Source organism: Capra hircus, chromosome 19 (assembly GCF_001704415.2).
Source record: "Capra hircus breed San Clemente chromosome 19, ASM170441v1, whole genome shotgun sequence".
In the NCBI taxonomy this organism is placed as follows: domain Eukaryota; kingdom Metazoa; phylum Chordata; class Mammalia; order Artiodactyla; family Bovidae; genus Capra; species Capra hircus.
This window is the reverse complement of record NC_030826.1, coordinates 39,828,531-39,849,834: the sequence shown is the minus strand read 5'-3', so window position 1 is coordinate 39,849,834 and position 21,304 is coordinate 39,828,531. Positions and strand designations below refer to the sequence as shown.

At 36.7% G+C, this 21,304-nt stretch overlaps 1 protein-coding gene across 1 annotated transcript in view; it reads left to right on the top strand.

Moving 5' to 3' along the window:
- Positions 1-21,304, top strand: part of IKZF3 (IKAROS family zinc finger 3) — a 91,429-nt gene that overhangs the window by 5,749 nt on the left and 64,376 nt on the right. Inside the window, exons 2-3 of the mRNA XM_005693758.3 lie at positions 16,229-16,282; positions 18,278-18,379. Of these exons, the coding sequence (XP_005693815.2) occupies positions 16,229-16,282; positions 18,278-18,379 (156 nt within the window). The remainder of the gene's footprint in view (positions 1-16,228; positions 16,283-18,277; positions 18,380-21,304) is intronic.

Here is a 21,304-nt window from a genome sequence, read left to right as displayed (position 1 = left end):
CATTTGATTTCTCTATCACACCACGATCAGTTTATTTGCAAAGTATTATCTGTTTGAGAGAATGTTAACATAGCAGAATATTTAGAACATGAGAGCAATTTTATATGAGCAAATATGCACAGGAAAAAAATTCAGTGCACAACCACAATCTTACTCATACCACATTTATAAATTTTTAATATTTTCAAAGAGCTGGTTAAAAAGTTTTATTTTGAGGTCTGAATATACATTTTATAGGGATAATCTTCAGTGTGCTAATATTTGGTAAATGATACACATGAAAGTCAAATCGAGCCTCTGATATACATTTGTGCTACTGTCTACACTGTGTACAAGTGTATAACAAATGATCTTCAATTGCAGAGATAAAGGCAGATGATGGCAAAAATGATTAGTTGTTAAATATTACGAAAACCGTTTTTTCAGGGTGAGCTATTATATTTTACATCAGCTATGATGTAACTCCACATTCATAAAAAGTTGATTATTGAGCATGCTCAATTTTTATCCACAGAAAATTTTTTTCCTATGCATATGTGCTCATGTAAAGTTGTTAGGTAAGGATATTACTATAGGGACCACTGCTACTTAGCTATTGACCCTTTGCCTCTACCACAGATCAGCAACTGGCAGTCTTTTAGGAAGCTGTTCCCTATTCTAGGTTGGAATCTCTTGCTTTTCTGAAACTTAGTAATATTTTATGTCACCTAATGACTGCTAGAACCTAACTGTATTTTATGCATAAAGTATTCTTGCATGGTTTTAATGCAATCTAAATTGTTTAAGAATGAAACTGCTGTCTACTGGGTTAGCCAAAAAGTTTGTCTGGGTTCCTTTTGACCAACCCAATAAGTTAAAGGAAGATGATTCTTTCTTTAGTTTAGAGCCAAGACTTTTGCCATTATTGATGCAAGCTATATCTTGCATATTTTGTCTCTTGCACTCATGATGATTCTATAAACACATCTGACTACCTTCTTATTATGTCTTCTATAATAATTTACTAGTACATTTAGATATTAAAACAAATTATTTTATTTATTTCACATTTATGTTACAGTTAGGTTTTTATTTTTAGAAAACTTCAATGTGTGGATAGGTTGTTTTTAATTTATGATGGTGTGTGTGTGTGTGTTAGTCATTCAGTTGTGTCTGACTCTCTGTTACCCCATGGACTGTAGCCTGCCAGGCTGCTGTGTCCATGGAATTCTCTAGGCAAGAATACTGGAGTGGGTTGTTGTTCCCTTCTCCAGGGGATCTTCCCAACCCAGGGGTCGACCTCGGGTAAAGAGGTATTATAAAATACTTTTTCTAAAAGAGGAGGGCACTTGGTCTTGATAAGGTTGAGAACTCCTCTAAGTTTATAATACTGCAAGAGACCAGCAAGTCTGAATAAGATGATGTGTACAAAAATCACCTTGCATTCTACTAGAAGTAAAGTTAGGATCCAGCACATGTTCAGTTTAATTCATAATTCATTTACAAAGATCCTTTAAACACCTGTTAATCCAAGTGTGGTGTATGGACCAGTAGCACTGGCAACATCTGGGACATGTTACAGATGCAGAATCTCAGGCCAGACATGCTGAATCAAAATCTGCATTTTAATGAGATTCCTAGGGCATTCTTGTGCACACTAAAATCTGATAAACATGGCCCACAGTTTGAAAAGTATTAGTGAAACATCACTTTCGTAGCACACACTGGGTTAGCAGTAGATCATCTTTATGTCTTTCAGTTCAGTTCAGTTCAGTCACTCAGTCGTGTCTGACTCTTTGCAACCCCATGAACACCAGGCCTCCCTGTCCATCACCAACTCCTGGAGTTTACTCAAGCTCATGTCCATTGAGTTGGTATGGACAAATGGATGCCATCTAACTATCTCATCCTCTGTCATCCGCTTCTCCTCCTGCCCTCAATCTTTCCCAACATCAGGGTCTTTTCAAATGAGTCAGCTCTTCGCATCAAGTGGCCAAAGTATTGGAGTTTCAGCTTCAACATCAGTCCTTCCAATGAACACCCAGGACTGATCTCCTTTAGGATGGACTGGTTGGATCTCCTTGCAGTCCAAGGGACTCTCAAGAGTCTTCTCCAACACCACAGTTCAAAGCATCAATTCTTCTGCACTCAGCTTTCTTTATAGTCCAACTCTCACATCCATACATGACTACTGGAAAAACCATAGCCTTGACTAGACGGACCTTTGTTGAAAAAGTAATGTCTCTGCTTTTTAATATGCTATCTAGGTTGGTCATAACTTTTCTTCCAAGGAGTAAGTGTCTTTTAATTTCATGACTGCAGTCACCATCTGCAGTGACTTTGGAGCCCCCCAAAATAAAGTCAGCCACTGTTTCCCCATCTATTTGCCATGAAGTGATGGGACCAGATGCCATGTTCTTAGTTCTCTGAATGTTGAGCTTTAAGCCAACTTTTTCACTCTGCTCTTTCACTTTCATCAAGAGGCTCTTTAGTTTTTCTTCACTTTCTGCCATAAGGGTGGTATCATCTGCATATCTGGGGTCATTGATATTTCTCCTGGCAATCTTGATTCCAGCTTGTGCTTCTTCCAGCCCAGCGTTTCTCATGATGTACACTGCATGTCAGTTAAATAAGCAGGGTGACAATATACAGCCTTGACGTACTCCTTTTCCTATTTGGAACCAGTCTGTTATTCCATGTCCAGTTCTAACTGTTGCTTCCTGACCTGCATATAGGTTTCTCAAGAGGCAGGTCAGGTGGTCTGGTATTCCTGTTGTTCTAGAATATATTTTTATTGTTTATATCCTGGTTTTAAAAGAAAGCTGAGCAATGAAAGTTTTTATAACATTTGATTTTGACTTACCTTGTAATATAACATTTATATTAATAGCAATGTAATTCAGAAGTCAGAAATGTTTATTCATTCATTCTTCATTCAAAAACTGTTCACTGACTGTTATGTGTCTTGTATGCAAAATATTGGCAATACAATGGTGAAGAAGACAACAGTGTTTTTGCCCGCTTGGAATTTACAGTCCTGGGTGTTCTTTGGAAGGACTGACGCTAAAGCTGAAATTCCAATACTTTGGCCACCTCATGCGAAGAGTTGACTCATTGGAAAAGACTGATGCTGGGAGGGATTGGGGGCAAGAAGAGAAGGGGATGACAGAGGATGAGATGGCTAGATGGCATCACTGACTCGATGGACATGAGTTTGGGTGAACTCTGGGAGTTGGTGATGGACAGGGAGGCCTGGCGTGCTGCAATTCATGGGGTCGCAAAGAGTCGGACATGACTGAGCGACTGAACTGAACTGAGGAAGGTAGGCTCCCGAACAAATAAACCCCCGATGAAAAGATTTGAATTATTTGAAGTGTTATAAAAGAACAGTGCTAAAAGGAAGAATAATGCTCAGGGCAGGGTTGGTGCACCTCTCCTCTGAATAAAAAGTCTGGCTAGAGATAGAAATTTGGTCATCCTCAGCACGTAGATGATCTTTCAATTCAGTTCAGTTCAGTCGCTCAGTCATGTCCGACTAGCGCCATGAGAATGACTGGGGCCACCTATTGTGAGAAGAGGGCTCGGGATCAAGCCCTGAGACGCGTCCTACTTAGGTGGTCATGTAGAGGCGGAGGGGCTAACATAAGAGAAACAGCATGGCGAGACAAGTAGAAAAACCAACCGAGTGTGGTGTAACGGAATTCAGAGGAGAGAGTGAACAGCTATGTTCACTGTTGCTGGAAAATCAAGTAAACTGAGGACAAATAGTGTGGGCTGGTTTGGGGCAATGTAAAACTTGTTAGTGACCTTAACAAAAGTGTTTTTTGTGGAGTTGTGGGGATGGAAACCAGACTGAAATGGTAAAGCAGGAAGGGGAATAGAAGAAGTAGAATCACTGGGTACAGGTTATATTCTCCAGAAGTTTAGCTAGGAAGTGAAGCACAGAAATAAGTGGGGCTATTGCTGGAGAGAAGCATAGATGTGGATCAAGAGATTTTGTTTGTTTGTTTTTGTTTTCCAAAGATGAATGACACAAATTATCTGTAGCCTAAGTTTAGTGAAAAAAGGAAAAAAATCAAAGATCAAAATTGAAACAAATCTTAAAATCTCAATCCTCAGGAAAATTTGATTGGAGAATTAGCTATCACTGAAAATATCTTCATATTTAGGTGGTACATAACATGTAAATAAATTTCCTCACCATAAGAATTTTTACACGGGGCCCATTCAGAAGATGGTTGGTATAGATATAGTCCATAAAAACTATAGAAAACTAATGAAAATCTCCCAAATTTCAAACGTTTTTTTAAAAGAAGATACTGCTATAATTGCATTTTTAAGGTTTGGGGTTTTTTTTTTTTTTTTGGCTAAACTATGTGGCTTGCAAGATCTTAGTTCTCTGACCAGGGATTGAACCCAGAACCCCAACAGTGACAGTGCCAAGTCCTAACCACTGGACCTCCAGGAACTCCTTTGGTGTTTTAGATATTTGAAAATGATTGTGTTCAATAGATTTATTTTTAATTAAGGAATAGTTTATCCAATGAGGTATACGTTTCTTACATATACAGGTTGATTAATTTTTATCTATATGCATTCCTTCAAAGTCAAGATAGGAAACATTTTATACCAGAAACAGCATTTAAATCAATTATACTTCAGTAAAATAAAATTTAGAAAAAGACATTTGCATCACTCCAGAAGATTCCCTTTGTGCCCATTTACAAAACCTCCCTTTACACCAAGTAAAAAGGGTTTCTCAGGTGGCACTAGTAGTAAAGAACCCTCCTGCCAATGCAAGAGACATAAGTGAGACGGGTTTAATTTCTGGGTCAGAAAGATCCCCAGAAGGAGGGCATGGCAACCCAGTTCAGTGTTCTTGCCTGGAGAATCCCCATGGACAGAGGAGCCTGATGGGCTACAGTCCGTAGGATTGCAAAAAGTCGGACGTGACTGATGTGATGGAGCACGCACACCAAGTAAAGCGCTATTCAGACTTCTGTAATCATGGATCAGTTTTCTTGTTCTTGACTTCTGCATAAATCATACAGTAGGACCTTTTTGGGTGTCTGGTTTCTTTTACTCAACATACCTTTGAGATTCATCTATATTGTTACATTTATTAATAGTTCATCCTTTTTTATTATTGAGTAGTATGAATATACAGCTTGTTTATTAATTGTACTGTTGATGGACATTGGATTTGTTTCCATTGTTTATCTATATGATGAATGTTCTTGTACATGTCTTTTGATGGACATATACATTCATTTCTCTTGGATATATATCTAGGACTAGCATTTCTAAGTCATAGTGTGGGTGTGTTCTTAGGTATGATGCATACTGCCAAACAGTTTCTGAAGTGGCTGGACTTGTTACCCTCTCACTGGTGATCCCATTGTTCCACATCTTGTCAGCACTTGCTGTTGTCAGTCTTTTAAATTTTAGCTATTCTGGTAGGTGTTTAGTGGTATTTTATTGTGGTTTTAATTTGTATTTTCCTGATGAATAATGATGTTGAGTACCTTTTTGTATATTTATTGGCTATTTACATATTCTTTTTCTTGAAGTGCTATAAGTCTTCTGTACATTAAAAAAATTGGATTGTTTATATTTTTCTTATTGATTTTGTAGGCATTTAAAATTTAAAAGCATAAACTTCATCAGATGTGTATTGCAAATATTTTCTCTGGGTCTGTAACTTGTTTATTTATTTTCTTAATCTATTTGATAAACAGAATTCTTAATTTTAATGAAGACTAAGTTCTTTTTTTTCCTTTGGGGATTAAGTCTTTGCCTATCCAAGGCCATGAAAATATTCTCCTATAGTTTCCTCTAGAAATTTGATTGTTGTAGTTTTCACATTTAAGTCTGTCACCCATCTTCAATTGATATTTTGTTTTTAACTTCAGTTATTTTATAACCAACTAGGCATTTTACAGTTACGAAATGAAAATCTTACTTGCAGTATGTTGGATTCAATCATTTTAGCACAGACAATTTTTAAAAGTGTCAGTGGCATGAAATGCTCGTTCTTTCTTTTCTCTCTGCATGTTTTTTGGCACGTGATACCCATGGTAAAATATATTTTTCTACAACTTTAGAGTAACAGACCTTTCAAGGAAAAAAACACTAGATATTGAATTTGCTGTTTAAGATCTGTGCCCTGCAGTCTATAATTTCTTCACATTTAATCTAGGGAAAATGGAATATTTTGTTTAAAAAAAAAAGAGGGTACCGTGGGCTGTATTGATCTGATGTTCTTAGAGAAGTATTCTTGATGTCTCTTAACCTTTACCTTGGTCCAAAGAGGAAGGAAAGGAAGGATTTCATGGTTGGAGAGACTATTCTCATTTTAAGGCATGCCCCCCCCCTTTTTTAATATCTTCCTTTCCTCTCACTTGTGGTATTTGAAATTAATTGGGTCTAAAATGTCTTCTAGTTCTGACCTTCTTCCAAGATTTATAATCTATGTAGGAAAGCACCTTAAAACATTATTTAAATTCTTTGAAACAAAGGTTGAAACTCAAGAGAGGAATCCTGTTTCTCTTCATAATATGCCACTGACATTGTACCTTTGGACAATTACATGACTTTTTATTTTTTGTCATTCTTTTGTCTTAAATTTTGTTTGTAAAATGGGAAGAATAATAAATGCCATTGCACCTGTTTATTTTCCAGAGATGCTATGAGATAATATGAAGTCTCATTTGCATTCCTGGGCTAAGTGCTTGATGCCACATTTTTGGAGGACCATAGGCAAACAAAACCAGGTTCAGAAGAAAGCTCTCACCATGGTTAGGGAACTGAGTGGTAGCATTTGTGTAATAATTTATTCTGGATGTTCCCAGAAAGCTGAAGTAGGACCTGAAATGGACAGTTCAGGAAATTTTGAGTTCCACTGTATTTAAGGAGGAACTTTTTAAAACATTAGAATTTTTCTGAAAAGGAAAAGTATAACTTCTGTATTCTTGGAAGTGTCTAAGCAGAGACTTCATAATCCAAATAGTTGGATGTTGGAGAAAATTCAAATATCAAGTGGCAGGGAAAGAAGAGATAAGATACGTAAGATATATACTTCAATTCCAACGTTTCTAATTTCATTGATTATAAGGATCATTTTGTAGTCAGTGACTCAGTTTCCAAAGCTTTTTGTTAAAACGTAAAAGTGGACATTTTAAATTTAAGAAAGAGGTATGGGGATAGAGAAATCAGTTTATTGTTATGAAGGTAAACAGAAATGCTGACACTCAAAGACAACTTTCTGGCTGCTGTCAGGCACCAGTGCTGAGGACAGCTGGCAAACTCAGTGCAGGGCTCTTTCTGAGACTGACATTTTGGTCTCTTTTAGCTCCTACGCTATGCTGGAAAGACAGACCAGCAAGTGGAAATCTGATCTCTGAAATTAAGAATAGAACTATATTAGCTGGTATTCTTTTTTTTAACTTTTGTTTTGTGTTGGAGCATAGCCAGTTAACAGTGTTGTGATAGTTTCAAGTGAACATTGGAGGGACTCAGCCATACATATACTTATATCCATTCTCCCGCAAAGTCCCCTCCCCACCAGGCTGCCACATAACATTGAGCAGAGTTCCATGTTTATTAGTGGATATCCTTTATTGAATGCTAATTACTTAAAGTAACAAAATGAAAACAGGTTTACAATCATTCGAATTAAAAATATGGTTGCATGTTTTGTTGCCAATGTAAATATTTGATTTTGTTCATAGATAACATATAATTCACATGTGAATTTTGATGAAATCTCAATTAACCAGATCCTTACCATTTTCAATTTTCAATTTTATTTGTAATCTACCCCTTTTCATTTTGTAGCACATAAAATGCTAGAATCTCAGAGAAAAATCTTGGTATATTTAACAAAAATTCTAACTTATGAAATTTTTTAAACAGCATCTTTGTCAAAGAGAGAATCTTAAGGAGTAAAAACAAATTTGAAATTGTCATCTCTCAGCAAGCATATGATGAGGCTTGTTTTCACTTCTGGTAGAAAACAATTTGAGATTGCTAATAAAGCTTTGAATTTATAGAGTGCTTGGAAAACTACAAAAGAAATAACCTTTAACTTTAACAGTCCAATATATTTGTGAACTATATCAGTTACAGAAGCTATGTATTTTTTATAAGATTTATTATTTATGTTGTCTTTGTATGGTTTTGGTATCAGGGTGATAGTGGCCTTGTACAATGAGTTTGGAAGTGTTCCTTTCTCTGCAATTTTTAAAAAGAGTTTTAGAAGGATGGGCATTAGCTCTTCTCTAAATGTTTGATAGAATTCTCCTGTGAAGCCATCTGGTCCTGGGCTTTTGTTTTTTGGGAGATTTTTTTATCACAGCTTCAGTTTCAGTGCTTGTAATTGGGTTGTTCATAATTTCTATTTATTCTTGGTCCAGTCTTGGAAGATTGAACTTTTAAAGAATCTTTCCATAAGATTTATTGTTTAAGAGGTAAAATGTCATTGGAAAGCACAGTACAACACCAGTGTCAATGGAAAACAGTAATTATTTAATTAAACAAAAAATATATCAGGAGATTATTTAGTTATGGCAAGAGCAGGAGGGAAATTGATATGAAAGAGTGTTAAGTAGGGATTGTAGTTTTGGCTTTTAAATTAGGTAAGAAAAATGATTTTATCTAATGATATAAAAATTCTAATGAACATGCTGAGTTTATTTTGTATGCACATATATAAGTACTTTATTTTTGGTTGCACTGGGTCTCCGTTGCTTTTGCTCGGCTATCTCTACTTATGGTGAGTGGGGGACGACTCTTAGTTGTGGTGCACGGGCTTCTCATTGTGGTGGCTTCTCTTGTTGCGGAGAACAAGCTCAGTAGTTGTGGCTCATGGGCCCTAGAGAGTGGGTTCAGTAGTTGTGCCACATGGACTTAGTTGCTCCACAGGATGTGGAATCTTCCCAAACTAGGGATTTAACCCATGTCCCCTGAATTGACAGGCAGATTGTTTTTCCACTCTGCCACCTGGGAGGCCCCATATAGGTAAATTTAGAAATATTTTATCTGGATGTTTGGCATCATGTGGGTTTTCTTTCTTAACCCTTTGAAGAGTCACATTAATTTTTTAATCAGTAAAATTTATAAAGTTCTTTGTATGATGATGCTGTCTATATTCTTTACCTTTTTGATGACTGCATTAATAGAAAGTGCTTTCCCCTAAAATTCCAATTGTAGGAGTTTAGAAAACATTGATAGAAGATGAGCATTGTTAATCTGTTTCCTAGTATAATTTCTTTAGAATTTTCATTGATTTAACTTTTATACATGTTTTCTTTCCTGACCCAAAGTTGTAATGTTTGTTTTAAATAACTTTGCATTGAGTGGTATCCCAAGCGGCAACAAGATATTCTAAAATCTAGAGCTGTGCCCTTCAGTAGAACTTTCTACAGGAATGGAAATATTCTTTATCTATATTCTCCAATATGAAAGACCCTTAGCTACATGTTCTGTTGAATACTTGAAATGTGGTTGGGCACCTGAGAAACTAAATTTTTAACTTTAATTAACTTAAATTTAAACTCAAATTGGCACATGTGGCTAGTGGCTATTGTATTGGACAGTGCAGTGTTAGTGTTAGTATTAATAGTAGATTTGACCAGGTCTTGACAAACTTTTTCTAAAAGGTTACCAGATAGTGAATGTTTTTGGCTTTGCAAGTCATATAGTTTCTGTTGCAAGTACTCAACTCTGCTGTTGGAATACAGAAGCAGCTGGAGACAACATGGATTTGGCCATGCTTCAATAAAACTTTATTTATGAACACTGATGTTAGAATTCCACACAATTTTCAAGTTGCATGAAATGCATCTTTCTGATTTTTTTCAACCATTAAAAAATGTAAACTCAGTTCACAAGTCATACAAAAACAGGTGATAAGCTGTAGTTTGTAGAACCTTGACCTAGAGTATTTATAAGTAGCAAAGATAGAGATGTAAAAGTTCATGTATTAATTCAACAAATATTTATTGAGTGGCTGTCATAATGGGTACTATTTTGAGAGCTGAAAATACAGCAAAAAGCAATAAAAATTACAGCCAACATCCATGTTTTCATTAAGTTTACATTCTGGTGGGGTGGGGAGGAGACATTTTAAAAGTGAACAAATAGGGACTTCCCTGGTGGTCCAGTGGCTAAGACTCTGTGCTCCCAATGCAGGGGGCCTGGTTTCAATCCCTGGTCAGGGAACTAGATCCCACCTGCCGCAACTGAGAGTTCACATGTCATAACTAAAGATCCTGCATGCTGCAATGAAGACCAAAGGTTCTGCATGTCACAACTAAGAGCTGGCACAGCCAAACAAATAAATATTTTTTTATAATGAATAAATATATGTAAGGTGGTGAAAATGAAGAAATTGTATGAAGAAAATTTTATAATGTAAGAGAAAAAAGTGGCGATGAAGAATGACCTCTTATTATAGAGTAGTTAGGTAAAGCTGGTTTGATAAGGTAACTTTTGAGCACACACCTGAATGAAGAAAGGAGGTAGGGCAGGTGGCTGTCTGAGGGAAGAGCATTTTGGTCAGAGGGATGAGTAAAAGCAAAAGTCCTGAGGCAGGAACATGCTTTACCCAATTCAAGTAATAGAAGAGGTAGAAAATTGACAGGAATTAGATTTCAACAGAATTAATCCACTTTGGAATTCTTCCATCATTTGTACTGTATATATTAATATCAGTAAAGGGAATTAATTTTTTGTCAAAAGAAGTATAGGGACCTTTCCTTCTTAGCTCTCTAGAGCACTTTTTTTTGTTTGGAAAATAGTTTAAAGCTATGTTGACTGCCAACACATTAAAAATACCCAAATGGACCCCACCATGGAAATTTTTGAAAGTCTTTTTTGGACTGAACTATGAAGGAATTGCAAAATTATCCATTAAAAACTGTAAAACTTTTGCTGCACTTATAAATATAGGTTTCTGGTCTTCAGGTGGGAATTCCTTTATCATCTATTCACTACTAGACTTCACAGTTTTATAAAGATGTTTGCATTCAAGAAGGGGAAATACACTTCAGTCTGCTTTGTTCCTGTATTTTAAGTACTTTTTAGCACCTAAGAAGAGTATCCATATAGCCTGATTATAGATGGTTTTCTTTTCTTTTCTTTTTGGCTGTGCCACAGCATGTGGGATCTTAGTTCCCTGATCAGGGATTGAACCTGTGTCCCCTGCAGTGGAAACATGAGTCTTAACCACTGGACTTCCAGGGAAATCTTAGATGGTTTAAATGTCTCCTTCAAATTTTGAATACTCAGATAGTAAAGTCTCCTTTTTTCCCTTGGAAACTGTACTCAGTTCCTTCTGGTGTTATTTATGCCACACAAAGGCTGCTTGAAAAAATATTAAGAGCTATTTAAATATCACTGTCAGAGAGTTTAAAAGGCTCAGGGGACTAGGACCTTTTTTCTTTAGCTCACCAAATCAAAAGCCATCTTGTTCTGTAATAACTAAAAGGTGTTTTCACATGAAGATTGTTCGTGTGAAACTTTTGAGCTACTTTTCTTTCTTTTTTTTTTTGGTTCAGAATCCCTTTAGTGTGCAGTTAAAAGTTTCACAGTTAGCTGAAAAAAAAAAAAAAAAAAGCTTAAAAAAAAACTCCCACTATCAAACTTACAGAAAAGTTGCAATACAGTACAAAAAACTAATTTTTTTTTCCGGAAATTTTGAGAGTAAGTTGCTGACATAAAGCCCTATCCGCCTTGACTACTTTAGTGTGTGTTCTACCTTCTCCTACATAACCAGGAAACAACTATCAAAATCAGGAAATTAACATTGAGACATTACTACAATTTAATCCCAGACCCCACTCAGATTTCTCCAGTAGCTTCTGTAATGCCCTTCACCTCAGGAGAATCTGGCTCAGAATCACATATGCATTTAGTTGTCACGTCTCTTCCCTGTCCTTCAGTCTGGAATAGTTCCTCAGTCGGTCATGACTTTGACACTTTTGAGAATTACAAACCAGGTATTTTGTAAATTATCCCTCAATTAGAGTTAGTTTTCTCATGGTTAGATTTAGATTGTGCATGTCTGGCAGGTATATCACAGAAGTGAAGCTGTGTTCTTTTCATTATCAGTGGACACATAATTTTCATTTGTCCTGTTACTGATAATGATCACTTTACTCAGTTCAGTGGTGTCTACAAGGTTCTTCACTATATAGTTTCTCTTTTTATCTTTGTAATAATATTTTGAGAAGAAGCATTTTGAAACTGTGTAAATTTTTCCATTTGTTACTGGACTTTAAATTTATCAACTACTTACTAATGTCAATATGGACTCATGAATTTATGCTTTTTAATAGGTTGTAATCCAATACTGTCATTATAATTTTGATGCTTCCTTGTCTCAGATTTGACCAGTGGGAATCCCTTCAAAATAATTTCCATATCCTTTTAATATATGTTCTTGTTTATGTGAGCACTTCCTTGCTTTGTGGCACAACAAAATGTTCCAGACTCATCTGTACTCTCCCTCCCCCAGTGCTGGAGTCAGCCCTTTCTCCAAGGAATATGGTTTCTATAAGTTGAGAATGATGCTTAGAAGTTAATATCCATGTCCTGAAAGCTGTTGTGGTGTCACTGCTCCCAGGGGCTCTCAGTGGACAGAGCTAGAGACCATGTGTGTTATACCATACATATACACATATTTCCATCTGTATTTTGTATCAATTTATATATAGTTGAAGCCGCGTGTTCCTGCCAGTACTTCCATTTCCAATATAGGACCACAGGTTTCCATATTTATAACTCCCTTCTCTGACAGAGAAAAACCTGTATCTTATCCTTACTATATTTTTCTTACTTAATCAGTCCTCCTTTGTATAAACAGTCATCCACTGCCACTGCCACTTCCTCTCCAGGGAAGATTCTTACCTTGCCTCATTTGGTTTCTGACATCCTGTGCTGCAGGCACTGATCTATGTGGATACCCTTTTCAACTATTGGGGTCTAATGGGCTTCCCAGATAGCTCAACTGGTAAAAAGTTTACCTGCAATGCAGGAAACCGGTTCGATTCCTCGGTCGGGAAGATCCCCTGATGAAGGGATAGGCTAACTATTCCAGTGTTCTTGGGCTTCTCTGGTGGCTCAGACAGTAAAGAATCCACCTACAATGCAGAAGACCTGGATTGGAAAGATCCTCTAGAGGAGGGCGTGGCAATCCACTCCAGTATTCTTGCCTGGAGAATCCCCATGGACAGAAGAGCCTGGTGGGCTACAGTCCATGGGGTCGCAAAGAGTCAGACACAACTGAGCAACTAAGCACAGCACACATCCCAGTGCAAAGCTGCCCTTAATATGTGGCTGCCTCTTCAACCCAATCAAGTTCTGACACTTTGCCTTGGATACTCCCAAACATAGAAACTCTCCTCACTCCATTTGGGCTCTTTGGCACCCCCACTGTCCCTATGTGGGTGCCTTGCTAACCCTGTCTACTCCCTGAAATGAGAGCACCCCTCGGCATAGGTGGCCTCTTCTTTATGCTCAGGCTCTGACTCCTCATGCTAGGCCATCCGTTACTTGGATATGTTCTTCATCACCCCAGCCCAGGTGACTCTCCTGCCCTTCTCATCCTGCTTAGGCTCTGACTTGCCAGTCTGTCTGCCCTTCATGTAGAATCCCTCCTCATCTCATGCTAAATGTGCACCCCATACAGGCACACTGTTCATATTGGTTGGTTTCCAACAGTCTACCCTGGCCTGTCCCTATTCCTTGTATGGACGTTTCTTTCACCCATCTTGGGTTTTAACACTGCATATTAGGCTGCCCCTTTGCTTATTTTACAAAAGGCTTCCCTGGTGGCTCAGATGGTAAAGAATCTGTCTGCAGTGCAAGAAACCTGGGTTCAATCCTTGGCTAGAAAGATCCCCTGGAGTAGGAAATGGCAACCCACTCCAGTATTCTTGCCTGAATTCCATGGACATAGGAGCCTAGTGAGCTACAGTCCATGGTGTCATAAAGAGTCGGCCATGACTGACTGACTGACTAATGCTTGCTTATTTAAAAAATATTTGCATTTTTCCTGCACTTAGGCTTTGCTGCTAACATCTAATGGGTGGTGTGTTAAACTTTAATATTAAGATAGAATGTGAGTGCAGTGACTGTATTTTTCAAAACAAAAATTGAAATACGTCTGAAATGTAGATTATTTGAAATCAGTGGTATCTGGAGCAGTTATGGGTATATGATCACCATTGAAATAAGGAACAAATGGAGAGTTTCCATTTCTAGTAGTAGAGGAGGTTGGTCTCGGTGAACCAACCTTCCAGCAGATAACAATTATAATTCTGGACAAAATATGAAAAATCTATTACCTGCAGGAATTGGAAAATAACCAACACCAACCTGTTTTTAAGGCTGTTTTGCTCAAAGGCAGGTCCCAGTTTTAGCATCTGGGTGACCAAAACTTGAATAGATAATCCACAGTTTTACTGGCTTAAAAAACCATAGCAATCACAAGCAATCATAGGAGCAAAGGGGGAATCCTAGAGTGGAGAGGGTAGAGAGGGTCTTTTGTGTGTAAATGCTCTAGCTGGACCAAATCTTAAGCTAATCCTTGAACTACACTTGTATGGTTCACACCCTGAACAGTCCATCTGAGGTGAAAGTAACTGAACAGAAATTTATGCTTCTGCAAGAGTGACCAATTTGTGCCAGTTTTCCTGAGGCTGTGAAAGTTCTGTAGTCTTGGAAAACCTTCAATCCCAGGTGTACTGGGACAATTGATTACCCTAGATGCTTCCCACCACAATGAAACAGAGTGCGAGTTTAACTACGTGCTTTAAAAAGTGAAATAAACAAAGAAAATCTCCTATATCCTTCAAAGGAACATAACAAACTCCAGAAATTTTGTAACATATCTTTATAATTTTCAGGGTACAATCCAGAATTTTTAGGTTATTTGAATAAGCAGGAAAATGTGACCCATACTCAAGAGAAAAAGAAATTATAGGTGACTAACCCCAAAATGATATAGATATTAGAATTGGAGGATAAGACTCTTAAACAAGTGTAATAATTATACTCAGATGCAAAGGAAAATGTGCTTGTAATTAATTAACAAATAGGAAATCTAGCAGAGAGACTATGTGTAGTGTGCTCAGTCACACAATTGTGTCTGACTTTTTGTGACTCCATGGACTGTAGCCCACCAGGCTTCTCTGTCCATGGGATTCTCCAGGCAAGAATACTGGAGTGGGTTGCCATTTCCTACTCCAGAGAGAGACTGTAAAAAAGATCAAAATAGAATTCTAGAACTAAAAATTACAGTATCTGAAATAAAAAACTCACTGAATAGGCTTGATAACAGATTAAGATGACAGAAGAAAGGATAGTGAAGTTGAAGATTCATTAATGAAAGTATTCAATCTGAGCAACAGAGAAAAGAACTTTAAGGGGAAAAGAACAGGACCTCAAGAAAATGTAGGAATATGAAAAAATTTAACATGCACATGTAGATGAAGTCCTTGAAGAAAAAGGGCAAAAGAATGGAGGAGAAAAAGAATTTGAAGAAATAATAGCTGAAAAATTACAAGGTTTGGTGAAAAACACAATTTTACAGATAAGGAGTTAGGTGGACCCATGTGAGATAAATGCAAATAAAATCACACCTAGGCATATAGTAGTTAAACTGCTAAAAACTAAGGAGAAAATCTTGAAAGCATTCAGAGAAAAAGAATATATAAAGGAAAACAATGATAGAAAATATTCTTCCCATCAATAACAATAGAGGATAAGAACATAGTGGAATGCCATCTTTAAAGTGACAGAAGAAAACTATCAGTCCATAATTCTATGTCAAGTAAAAATATCTTTCAAATTTTAAGGCAAAATAAAGATACTTCCAAATAAATGGAGTTGAGAAAAGTTGTCATTCATACAGTTGCACTAGTAGATATGCTGAAGAAAGATCTTTAGACTGAAACATGACAATACCAGATAGGAACTCGGGTCTTTATGGAAAAATTAAAATACCAGAATAAATATAGAACAGTAATTTTTTCCTCTTAATCTCTTTAAAATATAATTTCTGCATGGATTCTTTTTATTCTCCTTGAGACACTTTTTAGGAAGGATGTAGGTAATAATAGTCCTGCTCTGGAGAGGAAATCAGCAAGTAAATCTTCCAAAGTGGTATCCTTATTAAATTTAGAAGGCTCAAATCTGAAAAAAAATTACTCTAAAAAGCTAATATTTATAATCCTTTTTGTTTCAGATATAAAACCAAATGTGGAACTGAAAAGCACTCAAGAGCAGTCTGTGCCCACAGGTAACAACATCAGATCTTTCCTCTCTAAAAATATACCTTTACTGAATAGTTCAAATGAAGAGGAATATTCTGATTGCAATACAAATGCTATGGAAATGTGTTGTGGAAAAAATGAAGTTATGTCTTCCGGATACAATAATAATGCATCCGTTTATATCGTATAAGTTATCTGACATCACAGAGCCAAACCACCCCACCCAATGTTTTTTTATTTTTTCACTGTTTTTTTTTTCTTTAAAAAATATTTCAGCTGACTCATTTGAATTAAGACAGCTTTTGTTGAACAATATCATAGCTTATGAAACTTGTGCTTTTCACTCAGGAACAGTGCTCAGCAAACTTTATTTGTAAAGGGCCAGAGAGTAAATATTTTAGACTTTGTGGGCCATATATGGTCTCTGTTGTATATTCTTCTTTATATTTTTTACAGTCTTTAAAACTGTAAAACCATTCCTACTTCCTGGGTCTACATATTAGTAAAAATAGGCCATGGCTCGATTTGGCCTTAGGCCATGGTTTGCTGACCCTTGCTCCAGAATAAACTATAAATACTTAAAATAATCTATTTCCTAAAAATAAATTCTGTGTTTTCTCTATTGATATACTCACTTTGTTTGAATCAATGCTTTTGTTATATTACAAAATTTACCACACAGGTGTCTTTATTTTACTCTGAGTTGTAACCTTATGTTTTAATTGAACATGTACCTCATATCAGTTGTTCTCTCAGACGTGCACTGTAAATCTATCATTTCAGGCTTGAGAAAAGAAAACTATTGTTTAGAGCAGTGTCTTAGTGTCTAAGAGTATATGATATGCAGAAATGAGAAACTTTACCTGAATCCATGACGACTACATTTTCAGGACCTCTTAGTCATGTATCGTATGTGATATGTTTCCATTTACACCTATATTCCAGTAAAATGTCCTGTTCCACGTGTTCAGTCATGGTTGCAGCAGAAAGGAAGCCACTGCAGAGTTTCTCTCACCTCTCCTGTTTCAGCTCCTTAGTGCTGCAGGATTCCGTGTTTTTGACTATTTGTTGCATGTAATAGGTTCTCAGCAAATATTTTATTGAATATTGGGAAGGAGTTTGATGGCAAGTGGGTCTTTTCTGTTCATTTCTTTTGTTATCATTTTTTTTATTAAGCTACCATGCTTATATGTGAAAAAATTCTAGCTATGTCATGCCTTCTTCCTTACTTTTATTATTTTCGATATTTATTGTAAAAAATTGTGTCTTTGTTAAACTTAATTATTAGCAAGTTTGTTGTTTATTTAACCATGCTTTTATCATATCTACTGCCTTTTACTTAGGAACTCCCATAGCACTTTGTATTTCCCTTAATCTCTTGTCCGAGTCTACATTTTAGACTTATCTCTTGGGTAAATCTTGCATTGTGTTTGTGGGTTTGTTTTATCTACGTCTGTGAATTATCCGCTCTTTGAATACAGGGATTATGACCTATTCATATCTGTAGCCTTGTCAACATTTAGTAAATGTTTGAAGAAATAAAAGAATTTGGGGGCCAATATGCTTTCTACAAAATCATATTTATAATGTGAACAGAAAGGGAAAATAGAATTTGGTATACAGAAGCTTATAGGCTTCCTCTCAGGAAAGCATCTTTCCCAAATTGAGTTTTGCCAGTAGTCTCAGGCTCAATATTTCTCATCAGTATATGTTAATATTCTTGGTCTTAACATCTTACTGAATATCCTGAAATACACTAAAGGAGAGAGAATTTCTATCCAGAAGGAACTTGAATGGAATTTAAGGTGAAAGAACTATTCAAGAAAACAATGTCTAATTGAAAGGCAAATAAACCTTGGGCATATTTCTAAAATTTCACATATATCTTGCTTGGGTGTATGTGAAAGGATATTGTCTATCATTTAGGGATTGGATAAAGCTGAAATGGGAGTCTTACTTAATACAGGGTTATAAAAATCCTTTAAAGTTACTTTATAGTTAAAATTCTTTTTATCTCCTAGAAGGTTCAGAGCTTTTGAATGACTACGATTTAACCAAAGCTCATGAAACAGAAAATGTGGATGGTACAGAAGGCCCAGCCAATGAGGATGAAGACATAGGAGGTGAGCCATAGTGTATAGACCAGAACTAAAGAGACGATTGAGGCTCAGTATGAAGAAGAAATCAGGAAAACTTATATATGTGGATTGAGTTGGGAGGAATTCAGTTTTATTCACTTTACAAATATTTGCATTTAATAATTTGCTGTAGGATATCAGCAGATTTTGAGAATTTAAGTGTTCAAGCTATAATAACTTCATTAAAAATTTTTTTTAATTACTTTTATTGGGGTATAACAGCAAAAGAGACACAGATGTAAAGAACAGACTTTTGGACTCTGTGGGAGAAGGTGAGGGTGGGATAATTTGAGAGAATAGCATTGAAACATGTATATTATCATATGTGAAATGGATGGCCAGTCCAGGTTTGATGAATGAGACAGAATGCTCAGGGCTGGTGCACTGGGATGACCCTGAGGGATGAAATGGGGAGGGAGGTGGGAGGGAGGGTCAGGACGGGAAACACATATACACCCATGGCTGACTCATGTGAATGTATGGCAGAAACCACCACAATATTGTAAAGTAATTAGCCTCCAATTAAAATAAATTTAAAAAAAAGAAAAATACTTTTATTAGGGTATAGTTAATTTACAATGTTGTGTTAGTTTCTGCTGCTGCTGCTGCTAAGTTGCTGCAGTCGTGTCCGACTCTGTGTGACCCCACAGATGGCAGCCCACCAGGCTCCCCCGTCCCTGGGATTCTCCAGGCAAGAACACTGGAATGGGTTGCCGTTTCCTCTCCAGAACATGAAAGTGAAAAGTGAAAGGGAAGTCGCTCAATTGTGTCCAACTCTTAGTGACCCCGTGGACTGCAGCCTTCCAGGCTCCTCTGTCCATGGGATTTTCCAGGCAAGAGTACAGAAGTGGGGTGCCAAATGTTAGTTTCTACTGTACAGCAAAGTGAATCAGTTAAATATAAATATATATCTACTCTTTTAGATTCTTTTCCCATATAAGTCATTACAGAGTATTTAGTAGAGTTCCCTGTGATAACAGTAGGTTCCTATTAGTTATCTATTTTATATATAGTAGTGTGCATATGTAAATCTCAATCTCCCAATTTATCCCTCCCCTCCTTCCCCCTTAGTAACCGTAAGTTTGTTTTCTATGTTTGTGACTCTATTTCTGATTTGTAAATAAATTAATTTGTAACATTTTTAAAGATTCTACATATAAGTGATATCATATAATATTTGTCTTTGTGTCTGACTTATTTCAGTCACTATGACAATCTCTAGGTCCATCCATGTCGTTGCAAATAGCATTATTTCATTCCTTTTTATGGCTGAGTAATATTCCGTTGTATATATGCACCATATCTTCTTTATTCATTCATCTGTGATGGTCATTTAGCTTGCTTCCATGTCCTGACTATTGTAAATAGTGCCGCAATGAACATTGGGTTTCATGTATCTTTACAATTTATGGTTTTCTCTGAGTATATGCCCAGGAATGAGATTGCTATATCAAATGGTAACTATATTATTTGTTTTTTTGAGGAACTTCCATACTCTTTTCCATAGTGACTATAACAATTTATATTCCCACCAATAGCATAAGAGGTATCCCTTTTTTCCACACTCTCTCTAGCATTTATTGTTTGTAGGTTTTTTGATGATGGCCATTCTGACCAGTGTGAGGTGCTACCTTATTGTAGTTTTGATTTGCGTTTCTCTAATAATCAGTGATGTTGAACATCTCTTCAGTTGCTTTTTTGATCATCTGTATGTCTTCTTTGGAGAAGTGTCTATTTAGATCTTTAGCCCTTATTTTGATTCAGTTGGTTGCTTTTTTGATATTGAGCTGCATGAGCTATTTGTATATTTTGGAGATTAATCTCTTGCTGGTCACTTTGCAAATATTTTTTCCCATTCTGTTGGTTGTCTTCATATTTCATTTTTTAAAATAACATGTTTATTTTGCCCTTTTCTATTATTAAAGTAATACATGCTCATGATAGAAAGTTTGTCTAGGATGTTTTCTACCAGTTCTCTAGATACCAACTGGGCAGCCAACAATTCAATTCAATTCTTATGCTAATTTCTAGAATTATTACAGAACTCATAGAACTCAGTCCCACAAGACTGCCCTCACTCAGACTTCAGTTGAAAGTTCCAGGTCCCCACGTTACCTGCCCTTCTGTCCAACTTGACTACAGATTTAGGATTTCCCACACCACCCTCCCTTCAGGTTTGATCCTTTGCTTGAATGACTCACAGAATTTAGGAAAACACTTTACATACTATTACTGGTTTATCATAAAGAACACAACTCAGGAATAGCCAAATGGAAGAGGTACATAGGGCAAGTTATGGGATGGGGAGTCCAAAACTTCCATGCCCTCTCTGGGCAAACCGCCCTCTCAGCAGCTTGATGTCATCACCAAACACTCTCTGAATCTTACAGTTCAAAAGTATTATAGAGCTCAATCTCCAGTTCCCTTCCTGGAGGTTGGTGGGTGACACTGAAAGTTCCAGTCCTCTAATCACTTGATGCTTCGGGTGACCAACCCATCCTTAGGCTATTTAGGGACTGCAACCTAAGTTACTTCAGTAACATAAACTCAGGTGTTATTGAAAGGGGCTTGTTATGAATAACAAAAGACACTCTTATCACTCAGGGAATTCCAAGGGTTTTAGGAACTTCAAATAGATGGGGAAACAATGGAAACAGTGAGAATTTATTTGGGGGGGGCTCCAAAATCACTGCAGATGGTGATTGCAGCCATGAAATTAAAAGACGTTTGCTCCTTGGAAGAAAAGTTATGACTGCCTAGACTGCCTATTAAAAAGCAGAGACATTACTTTGCCAACAAAGGTCCATTTGGTCAAAGTTATGGTTTTCCAGTAGTCATGTACGGATGTGAGAGTTGGACTATAAAGAAAGTTGAGCACCAAGGAATTGATGCTTTTGAACTGTGGTGTTG